General features: G+C 33.0%; 1 protein-coding gene across 1 annotated transcript; it reads right to left on the bottom strand.

The window, feature by feature from the left end:
* Window positions 1-281: 281 nt before the first annotated feature.
* Window positions 282-8,610, bottom strand: LOC110684257 (probable sodium/metabolite cotransporter BASS4, chloroplastic). Its single transcript, XM_021860693.1, has 14 exons — window positions 8,246-8,610; window positions 7,294-7,399; window positions 6,399-6,506; window positions 6,252-6,319; window positions 5,086-5,164; window positions 4,914-4,972; window positions 4,754-4,822; window positions 3,583-3,696; window positions 3,265-3,286; window positions 2,789-2,856; window positions 2,366-2,451; window positions 1,055-1,184; window positions 680-781; window positions 282-558 (listed from the first exon to the last, which is right to left on the bottom strand). The coding sequence occupies exons 1-14, from the start codon at window positions 8,429-8,431 to the stop codon at window positions 484-486; spliced, it is 1,272 nt and encodes a 423-aa protein (XP_021716385.1). The 5' UTR covers window positions 8,432-8,610; the 3' UTR covers window positions 282-483.
* Window positions 8,611-12,396: the final 3,786 nt, after the last annotated feature.

Genomic DNA, 12,396 nt, shown 5'->3' on the forward strand with positions numbered 1-12,396 from the left:
ACAAATTACTTGTTCAAACTACACTATAAACATGACTTTTAATTTCAGGTGAGGGAGTTCAACTATAAGAGAAATGGGTTCTTAAGAGTTAAGAATGAACTCTGACATCACACTACCTATCCTTAATAAGTGACTTGACTTCCTCAGTGCAGATTTCAAATTTCAGTCCTTTGAGACATCCAGTCAAAGTCTGTGATCAAAGAGTCTAGTTTACAAGCTCACACTAACATTCTATTAAAGCCAAAATATACCCTTGGTGAGCTTGACTAACTGATAATGCCAACTGAGGGTAAGAGGCTTAACTAAACTCATTAAAGGGTCCTTGTAACTAATAGAAGGAATAATACTGCGTATAATTATGAAAAGAATTAAGAATATATGAATTTGAAGATCTAAAAAAAATTTCTTGTATACATTTATTTACTTTTTCAAAAAATAAGATGGAAGGGAACTTAGCAAACGATATACTCTGTCAAGCAAGCTTCACGTATTCTTCCCAATGTCGCATGGCTCATCCTTTCGAAGCCAGAAGTTAACTAGAAGTGAATCAATTATGATCTACACACATGGTACAAAAATGACTATAAAATTACACCTTCAATAATTATTCAGCTCGCAAACAAGAAATAGGAAGCATCAATTACTACATTAAATAAAGGTATCAGTTTAAGCAAAGTACCTGGTTCACATCAGCAGCTACACAAGGCAGAAGCAGTAAGCCAGTTTCACCTAACACACCTCCAAGCTGCTCCACCACAGCTGTTGCAATGAGCAAGGATCTCTATAACAAAACATATCACTTAAGAAATCAGCATACACCTAAGCAAAATGGATTATGGAAATAATCATCCACTTGCATATCTTTACAATCAACAGAGTCTATACCCCTCCACCAACTTTTTACATATACAATTAATAATTAATGTTAGGAAAAAAAAAATGATGTATGAGGAGCAAATAGTTAGAGAAATGCTGATACAAATTTCTCCTAAATCCAAGTACACCATAGAGATGGAAACCAATAAAACAGTTAACAGCAAAGATATCAACCAACCTGACTGCAAACCAGCGTTAAAGCCCTTCTATTTGCTTGCTTCTCAAATACTGGTTTCCAGGAAGTTGATCCAACAGATAAACTTCTCACCAAGGTGGCATTAAAAACTATAAAGCTCAGATGTATAAGTCTGCAGCAAAGAAAATTAATTAACCTAATATTCAACAATTTAGCCTCGGGACAACAGAGTAAGTATACACACATGAATGAGCACTCAGTCAGAAAAGTGTCAAGGAACAAATATAATGAAAGTTTACGAGCACCAAATGCTAAAAGCATAGGTACAAGGTTGAAACTTCACAAAATTAATTAATATCCGTTGTTTGAAATTAAAGTAATTGCTAAAAAATTTACTAGTTCCATGACCTCTAATTAGTTCAATTCCTGTTCAGACTGATTACAATTCTTTGATAATATGTTAGATGGGTCATGGCCTACACAGAAACAATGTAGAATCATTGGTTGGGGCCTGGAGTCAGTGATAGACTATTAGATGGCTGAACAAATCCAAAAAAATGTAGTGAAATAAACTTGATACCAACTGATAGAGATTGAAGCTGTGGCTGTTTCATAACCTTTTTGTTATTTAACTGTAATTCCTCCAAAATTACCCAGCTTGCGAAAAAACAGAGATGATGAAAAAGCAACATAATAAGGTAGATTGGAGAAGGCAATGAAAAAAGGTCCCCCTATTCAATGATCTTGACTTCTTGAGGAGTAACAAAGAGATTCATGACTTGAAGGAAAAAGAGAAGAAAACAGTTGTTATGTCTTTAATTACCTGTCCAAGAAAAATTGTTTTTGAATGAAAAAGATTAAATATGTTCCAGAAAATTTGCAATTTTTTTCCCAAAACCTTCAGAATGGAAAAGCTACTGCCAAGTGCCAACTGCATTGGGGAAATGTAGGCATTGGAAGACAGTCAAATAGTCAATGATACTAGATAGTAATCAAATGGTTTTATGTCCAACACCTCAAATAACTATTGATTCTATTCTAAATGGATGAGCTTATGTATTTCATTAGTTTCAAATTAATAACAACATAGAGGATTGACACTTGATGTTAAGGGTGTACAGAGCATTTTCTCCATAATTGCACCTTTGAATATATATGATCATATTTAGGACATCAGACCTCTAAAAAAAAAGTGTTCGTGCCAATGTAGATAAGAGAAAAACCATAACACAAGGATAGTGGTGCCCAGAAGATACTTCAATCCAGTAATGCTAAATTACAGTAAAATACAATTTTACATATTACGGAATATGAAATATAAGAGCAAGCGCATTTTAAAAAAAATGTACTCACATTCCAAGCACAATAGCACAAACAAAGGTTGCAGGCTTAACCATCAGAAGCAATTGTCGTGACTTGCCGACTTGCATCCATGGAAACTGAATCATGGTAAAAAGAGAGCTTAATATATGAACTACAAACTCAAAAAACCAGACACAAACTTGCCCACAATATTTTCATATAAAAGGTAACCTAAGTTCAAGAATTAAAACTTTACACTTTGAAACCATGGTGTTAAAACATTTCCATATGAAGCTCAAGACATCCCTGTAAAACACATAGATCCCCAACTTTTGTACATTAATGTCTCAGATTCTCATGGAAAAGACTTCATATGCTATTTGACTCATTTTATGTTCCTAGAAAAGCCAATCACATGCATTCCCACGTCAAATAAACTATTAAGCACCACAAAAACAACAATTCAGGACTTACAAAAGCAAGGAGAATTGAAGTGGTGAACGATAAAATCCTGTCATTCTGTTCAACACATCTTGCCATACCTGTTAAAACAACAAAGTATGAAAGAAACAGAATGGAAAAGAACCATCCACAGATAATTATGTAAACACCTTTGACCTCTCTCTATCTACCATTTAGCACTTTAATGAGGCCTAGTTCCCTAAATTTCCTCCTAAACCAAAGCTAAATGTTGCAGAACCTCACCTCACCCTCAAAACTTGCATAGGTCAGAATCTTTCATGAATTCAAATTAAGAGTCAGAGGAACGTAACCTTTCACTCTTGCATGAACAATTTTCAATCAAAAATCAGTATCTCATCAGCAATATTCCATGATCCCATCCCAGAATCCCAAATCCAAAGGAAGAAAAAACAAAAGATAGCCTTTTCTAATTAAATTCAACCCAAAAAGTCATGCTGAACCCAGCCTAAGGTCAGAGAAAATCTTACCAGGGAATGAATTCCGCAAAACCTGAAAAGAAAAAGGTCAACTTCAGATGCTTAAAGCACCATTAAACAAAATATCTATACTACTACCGGGAAAGAAACCTTGAAGTTTCTCAGATAAATTAAACAAGATGGGAACTACATCAAGCATGAAAAAAGGCATTATAAAGAAAATTTGAAGCAAGCAAGTAGGTATTATAGGATAGCTAATCATCAAAATAGAAATTAACGGTAGTCTTTATCATCAAATAATCTTTCTCACTATCAAGTGTACAGAATTTTCAAAATTTTAACAGAACCATAATCTGAAGCAGAAATAACCTTTCCCAGAATGAGAGGGACTATAAGGGTAACAAGAAGACTCTGGAAAAGCTGCCAAGTCGGAATTGTTACACCAAATCCATCAGCAAATAATTTCGTGATCCAGAGAGGCACCTACAATATAAAAGCTGGTTTAAAAAAAAATTTGACTACAATGTATTTATCAACCTAATGCATTAAAATGTCAATCAATGTGAAATAACTATCACTTGCTGGTTTCAGATCATGAGTCAACCAGAAACATCCTCCTTGTCACAGCAAAAGTAAAATTGCATACATTTGAGTATTTGACACCAACTAACCCTGCCATGCAGAACCATTTTGTAAAGGAATTGGATTAACATTTATGTTAATGTCAAAAAAGCTGAAGCCATTTGACTATCTAACATAAGTTATAGGTATGGATGAGAGCATATGAATTTATGAATCCTTTGAGTCAAACTTGAGAAAAAGGATCTGTGTAGTTTGTAACTAAATAAAGACAATTGTTTGGTTTTATCAGCCTGCATTACTATGGTAGCATTATAGATTGTAACCAGGTTTTTCGTAAAGTGCAAGAGGCAAGAGCTACTTACACATAGAACTCAAATCAAGTTTCTTCAATCCAAATCTCAATTTAATTTTTAAAGTGATACTTTGTGTTTTGAGTGCAAAAATGGAACATAGAAATTACCTTATAAAATTATTTCACTTAACAATATAACTCAATTTAGTCACTTAACAAGGTTACTGTTACTATCACATAGTTGATATTCTTATAGCAAAAGCACATACTCACAGGTCTCTCTCCTATCCATTGACAGGTAATCAGCTAGGTCAGCAACTCCAAACCCTTGCTCAATGTCACAAGCCTGCTCCTATTCCCAACCCCCTCCCCCCCCCCCCCCCCAACCACCCAAAAAAAAAGAAGAAAGAAAACGAAAAGAGAGAGAAGGAGACAGAGGTAAGGAAGAAAAGAATAAAAAAAAACTCAAAAAGACAAAGATGATGTGTGTTGATGCATGAGACTACTAGTCTACTACTCTACACAGGCTTTCTCAAGAGTCAGGTAATTCAGATTAAGACAGGGGATGAGTGAATATACAGATACTAATTGATAGAATGACAGCCAGAACGACAGCAGAGAGTTTAAATTATTTTAAAGGGGAGACTAAGGGATAATGTATCTTACAGTCAAAATGCCTAAAAGAACAGATACTACTGTCAGAGCAAGAGCCAAAGCAGAATTCCCACGTACAAGCTGGTGTCACAAAAATAGATAGAGAGTTAAAATAACTAGCAGATACTTGATTATAGCTCATAGAATCAAACTCAATGTCTCAATCAGATACTTGTGTAAGTGCTACTCCTCCGTTCAATGTCGTAGGCATACAGCTAAAAATCGCCAAGCCTGTCCCATGAGTCATAAAAAAAATAAAAAAGTTAGATGCATCGCACAATTGCATTGACTAAAATAAGCACTTATACACTGCATCTGCACTTTATGTTTCTGCCAATACATGCCTGTAATAAACTCCTGAGGTACCATTGGAACTTTGAGAATCAGCTTTGAATAGATAGGGCAGATCAGCAGGATGGAAGCCTAGAAGATAACAAAGAAAACAGTAATAAACATCATTTCCCCAAACCTTTGTCATCAACAATTTTAACAAGTTAGAGAACATATGACGGAAAATTGAAGCCAAAATGTGAAAGAAATGAACCGTATACAATTACTTTGAGATGATCCTTAAACAAGCCTCTTAGCAACAAGACCACATTATAACGACAAGCAATTTTGGCACCAGCATCACATAAAACTATAAAAATATATTTTTATTTTTATTTAAAAAAAGATCAAAAGGTTTTTGTATACAAACTTGTTACAGATTTTCTGTAATCTTTATGATTTTGAAATACTTTCTCTCAATCCCTACTTCTAGTCATCAGACACAAGTGGTACTATGCAATTGAAGCATAAATTTAGAGCACATCCAATAAACCATGGTTTTGGAAGGGTATGTCATCTGTAACAGTTCACTTGACTCCAAATATTTAAGACATTCTATTTGAAACACGATCAAATTTACTTTCAGGTTTAAGCGTCATTTTCAACACGTGGAAATTGAGATGCACAAGGAGCCAAATTTTGGCCAGAACAAAGCAGCTATGGGGAAGACAAAAATAGAATATACACGCAGCTGTGCAAATAAAATATCTATATAAGACGCCCTAAAAAATAAAAATAGCTTTTAATAATTTGTCTTTGTGTTGTAATTCATTAATTCACTTAGTGTAATTTCATGCTTATTAGTCAAACATGTAAGCGTAATATAATTAGCTCATAATGCTATTTCACTCAATTGGTAAGAGGGATCCTACTTGCATCTTTTGTTTACTTTCTTACAATCATATGCTCTCCTCATTTTTTGTTAAAAATAAGCTCAATAAACCACAACCAGAACTTCAGAGAGAGTGCTACTAAATCAGAAAATTTTTCATGACCAAGAATATATTCTACCACTTCAAAATTATTAAGAAAATACATACTTCGTATATTGATATATTTCAAACCATAAAAGAAATGCCAAGTGTGCAAGCCAATGACATATCATATCTGGACTGAACAATAAATCTAAAGAGTTAGAACTTTCAACATACAGTATAAATTCAGAAAATTGAGATCATACAAGCCCATACAAAAAAGCAGGCCAAGCCTCAACAACTTCTTTAAGATCACCATCTTGCGATTTCAGTCCTGAAATAAGAAGCACTTCAGAGTTAGACAGCTTTGCCCAAAACCATAAAGTGATAAAACAGAACTTTCAAAAGCTTACCAGATAAAAAGAAAAGCCAGCAGGTGATGAATTTTGAAAAGGAATATTTGTGTGCTAGACAACCCAATGCAGGACTGTAGAACCCAAGTGCTACTCCACCAACAAGAGCTGCATATATTTGGTTTGCAGGGTAATTACTAACAACAAACTATTAGAGGAAGATACTACTAGGGACTCAAACACTGAGGAGCTAGAAGTATCGGGAAACATGCAGCAAGATTATTATCTGTTTTCTCGGTTGAGACAAACTGAGTAGAAGCCCATGCATGTTGCAAGTTGCAACTTGCAATTATAAAACAAGTTATGTGCCAGAATAAGGCCAGTAATATTTCAAACTTGTAAATTTGTAATTTATATCTTGCCAAGATTCCAAAATATCTCATAGAAAGCAATAACAGTTAAGGATGTTTCCAGCTTTGTCTTTTGATGATGAAAACCAACTGAATAGTAAGCATACGACTAGCATAAAGACTAGAAAATGCCGTCATGGCCTCATGGGCGACCAATCCCTTAAGCTTGTCGTCTCAAAACTTGTTAATTAGCAGACAGGTTTGTTAGTACTTCGTAATTAGTGTTATATACTTACATGTATAAGGAATTATTCAACAAACACAACAGTACAGAAGATCTACAATCAACCATCATAAATCAAATTTTACTCATTCAAACGATCCAAATTCATAAATGTGAGCTATAAGTTGTTTTCCAAAAAAAAAAAAAATATTCAGAGTGATTCATACAAGTTTAGATAAACTGCACAATTTTAATTAACAACATTGAGTTCTAGACGATTTCAGATGAGTTCAGACACAAGATCAAACATGTCAAATGCAATTGAAGAGAACAATCCCAAATTCTCAATAACTTTATACTTCACGCATACAAATTAACTTACCTAGCGGCAGAAAGTTAGAAAGCACAAATTTCAACAATCCTTTCATGAAAGTTAGAACAGGCGCAGGAGTCAAAATTATGTTATTGCTGTTGCCATAAACATCACCCTGAAACAAAACCAATACATTATAACCATACGCCACCATTTCAAAAAAAAAAAAAAAAAAAAAAAAAAAGAGAAAAGACACTTAAAATCTGGACAATTCCAAGTAATAAACAACGTTATCATAACAATATCAGCATTGTACTCCTAACTTCCTCGGAAACCTTCAAAACAAGAATGACAATCATGCTGCATAATATAGCATCTCGCCATACACCAATCTAATGGCAACAAACATCGAAAATATTCACTAACTCTAAATTAAAATCTACCTAGTTAAATTTTAGATCCTCGTTCGGCACCAGTTGTACACTCAGCACCAATGTCACACACTCATTTCAAATTAACAATATGTTCCATTAGCTCATAATAATCATAGATGAAAATATGATTTCTAAGGATCCTAATGAACTCAATTTGAATAATGAAGCCTATAAATACGGCATCGAAACCTATTGTGAAACGTCTAATGGAAGTTGTTTAGGTAGTATAACTAACATCACTTTCACAAAGTTAGCTGATCTTAAATTCTTAAGCTAATATTACAACTGCTACAATACTTAATCCTTCAAATAGCAATATCAAACAGAGTTTTCACAATTTTCACTCAAGTTATCACATAGAACTACAGAATTATGTAATTATCATAAGATTTTGAAATTTTGTGCTTACAAAATCAAATTTCTAGCACCGCAAACAATTATGAACACATTATAACCCACATTCTTCAATTATAAGCGAAAATAAGAAATCGAAACCCTAAAATCATAAAATTACCTCAAAATTCATAGAATTAAGCAACAACAATAAACAACGAAATTCAAAAATCGAAAAAAAAATCACAAAATACCTGACTACACCTTCGAGAGAAGTTAGCATTGCGAAAAATCGAAGAACGAGTAGAGAGAGAAACGCCGGAAAATAGCGACGATTTTCCGAGATAAATCGGAAATCGACGACGGAGAAAGGCGGCGACGGGAGGAGGAGGAGAGAGAGAGAGGATAACGGCAGTTCCCGCCTCCATTGATACCGCCATTGTCAGATTGAGGAGAGAGAGTAAAATAAAGGAGAGGTCACTCAAATGTTATGCCAAATAGTGAGGTGGAGGGTATTTTAGTCTTTTCGTAATTTGGTTGATGTTTGGAAATTGTGTGAAAATAAAGGCATTGATTAAAATAAAAATAAATGATTGGAATTGGACTTCAAGCTCTAAGTTGGGGGACAGGCCTGGTGGTCCATATTTGTAGTGGAAAAATGGACAAGTTGTTTTTGGATTTAGCGGCCCATGAGATTTTGGTAAGTTTGGGTAAGGGAGATGTGAGGATGAGGAACCTTCAAATCTTCAATGAGAGGAAAATCCAAACTATTTTTGTGAAAAGAAATGTCTATGATTCACCTGATTTTCAATTATTTAGATTAATTTGAGTTTATTTACATGAAAATTGAAATGCAATAAACTTTTTATGTTAATGTCGGTGATGATACATTAAAAAATAAAGGGAAAAAACAGCGAGGTTGTAAGAAATTCAGTTGAGATGTAAGCTAAAATTACCATTGAGCCGTGCACCTACATTATGTACTAATACAAACAAGTATATCTTCTAAACTTTTTTTTACAAAAACTCTATGGGTTCAATGAATTCACATGAACCCCTCTTGTATCCGCCACCGTTCGCTGCGCAAAGACCCAAATCACAATGGTTCATTTCTTATACTCTTAGCTTTTCAAAATTATGGGCAACATGACAATGCTCACTTTTGAAACCCTCTTATTATCCACATGTGAGTTATCTTGAATTGGAGAATTAACACATTTTTTATAGAGCTATTCCCATCACCAATTAGTTTTTAGGGCGTATTCGGCAAAATATAGATGTGAAGGTAGTTGTAGATGTGGAGTTAGCTGTTAGCTGTGTAGGTAGCTGTTAGCTGTCAACAAGATGTTAGCTGTGAAGATAAATAATTTTGATATATATGAGTGTTCGGTAAAGTAGTGGTTGACTAGCTGTTACATATAAAAATCAATATTTTATTTTTAAAACTATAGATTAAATTTTCAACAGCTACCTAAAAAGCTACCTCTAATTTCTAAAGCTAATATTTCTAACTTTTCACAAAAGGTACCTCCACCACTAAAAGCTACCCTAACCACTACTTTGCCAAACACTCACATTTTTTTGTTAAGTAGTGGTTTGACTTGGTGAAACCACTAAAAGCTACTCAAAAGCTAACGCCGAACACGCCCTTAGTATGGTAGAACTCTCATTTTGTTCATTGGTTGCTTATTTTCATATTATTTGAACGGTAACAATCTTCAAAATAGTTTTTTTTTTTCTCATCACATCATCTACCATTGTTAAGCAACAAATTCAAATATTTTAATTTTTTATTTATAATAATCTTAAATCATTTTTACTGATCTGCTATCATATGCATACTTAATATGTTCTTTAAAACTAAAACTAACTAAAACTTATCTTTACTAAATTTAACTTCTTGTTTCTAGATATAACTTGTCCTTACCAAATTAAAAGTATTTAAATTGTATATTAATATGTAAAAGTGAGAATAACAAGACCTTTAATTTTAATGGTACTTAAGAGACATTTGGTTCGCAAACTGGTATGAAGTTAAATCAGAAAAGAAACCGTAGTGGTATATATGAGTTTGGAACTTAATTGACTCTTAATATTATATGTTTGGTATGATTATGGAATGATTTTTTTTTTCAATTATTTAATACCTAAAGTATGGGAATGAGCTAAATCCACCTTCCGCCTATCAAACATAAAGAATGCGTTTAATAAACTATTCTATACTCATACCTTATGCCTAAATTATCTATATATGATTTACATAAAGTGAGTTTCATTATGACGTTATTCACACGTATATTCAATATTATTACCATCGTTTATTGACATTTAACACTTATCGTACGACTCACAATTATTACATATTTTTTTTTAACTTCAATTATATATATAGTGCCTAACAAATGTATCAATCTCATTGGATAATCAACTTATCTCAGCTCAATATCTTCGTATCATCTTTGATTTATTCAACCTACCAAATCCAAGAAGTGAGAAAGTAAATCATTTATAGTTCAACCGTAAATGAGCAGTTAGGAAACAATTAAGGGGGTTAATCATGAAAACATAGACTTATATTAATAACATGACTTCCACTAGCACTAGTTATATTATCCCTTTCATTACTCTTTGGAAAGGTAGATACTAAGCTAACATACTACCAATTCAAACATTAATAGTTTGTCAAAAAGAACATACTATTTTATAAACTACCATACAAAGTACTAGTCCTTTTTTCTTTCATTCCCCTTGATTATTTCTACTTATATATTATTATAATGTTTGTTATTTAATAATTTGGTGTTTCTACCATGCGTAGACTCGTCATTTCGTCAAGAGAGTCATCCTTAAACATTTGGGTGGGTATATTACCACTTAAGTCATAAAAAGGACTCGGAATGAGAAATTTTAAACCCCTCATTCTAGAGTCTTAGTAAGGTCAGTTTGTGACTTTGTGAGGCATGTCAAAGCTGACATTATAAGCGTGTAACTTCGTATCAAGACGGCTATTCCAATTAGGTGCAAACTCGTAAAATTTCGAAGTTGGTATGTATAGCTTGGTATTTACTCCATGTATAACGTGTATGTATAAGCGTACCAAGTAGTAAAAGGTTCAAATGTTCAATAGACCTGCACTTATATTTTTGAGATAAGATAATGCGTTATGTCACTTATGTGTAAAAGAAAAATAAAAATACGGAGTATTAGTTTTGGATACAAAAATACAACACACCTGTACTCATAAAAGAAATTTCCTCTTACAAGGGACTCAGAGCCGTCTGAGGGAGGAAATTTTACTATGCTTAGCAATTTCCTCATGAAGCTAGGATGTATGATGTAGCATAACTAAATAAATAAATAAATAAAATTTACATAAATTTAGCCTAAAAATATGACGACTGTAAAGCGAATAATTGAAAGTAGAAAAAAATATACTGTATTACAAGTAGTTTAAAAGTGGCATCAAAAGAGTGCATTTATATCATACTTTATACAATAATTGGGCGCAACTTTAAGGTAGGTTGCCTTCTTTAATCTTTACTTAATTACTTTAGGGTTCTCCTATAATATCTAGCATGTATGATGGTAGTAGTTTTAACTTTAACGTTGGAGTTAGGTAACTTGTCAATCATACATAATATAAAAGGTGAAAAAAAAAAGAGGATACTGAAGCACTCCACACTCATAGATCACACAAAACTAGCCTGGAATTTACTGATCTGATGAGTAATTAACTAGTAATTAGATCATTCAATATAAGCGTATAACTGCTTAACTTGAGGTTTAGGAATTGATCCGAAAGCAGTAAGTGCACCCTAAAAATGTACGTATCAACATTTATTGAGAGTGTTTTCTTCATTTAATGTAGAAAATTATAATAAAGCTATATGTCTCATATTCAGATTAGTCAAAATTTAATTAACAGACAAAGTATTCCATAAAACATAGATTCGACCCTTTAGTTTCTTATTTAAAACATGAATTATACTCAACCACCGTCCAAATTGATTGGAAATAAGTCAAATAACCGTGTAATTCCTTGTTTGTAGACAAGAGTATTTCAGGTTATGCTACTTTTGTTACAAGAATCATTGATTACTAAAAAAAACAAGTAAATAAACTTATAAAATAAAATACAATATGAAAATTTGAAAAAATAAGATAAGTAAAAAAGAGTAATAATAAAGTGGGGTGGTGCCATGGTGGGGGCTTTTGGTTGGGGGGGGAGAATCAAAAACAGTTATCATAAAATGCAATTTTACAAAAGGAAATTCCAAAATGTTAAAGGGAAAAAGGAAGCAAAAAAAAAAAAAAAAGGGTTGAAATTTTGTTTTTAAACCCTGAAAATCCGCCAAATTGATATCCTGTCGGTAATCTCTTCATTGCTCCTTTTTCTGATGAACAC

The sequence above is a fragment of the Chenopodium quinoa genome, unplaced genomic scaffold (assembly GCF_001683475.1).
Source record: "Chenopodium quinoa cultivar QQ74 unplaced genomic scaffold, ASM168347v1, whole genome shotgun sequence".
Lineage (NCBI taxonomy): Eukaryota > Viridiplantae > Streptophyta > Magnoliopsida > Caryophyllales > Amaranthaceae > Chenopodium > Chenopodium quinoa.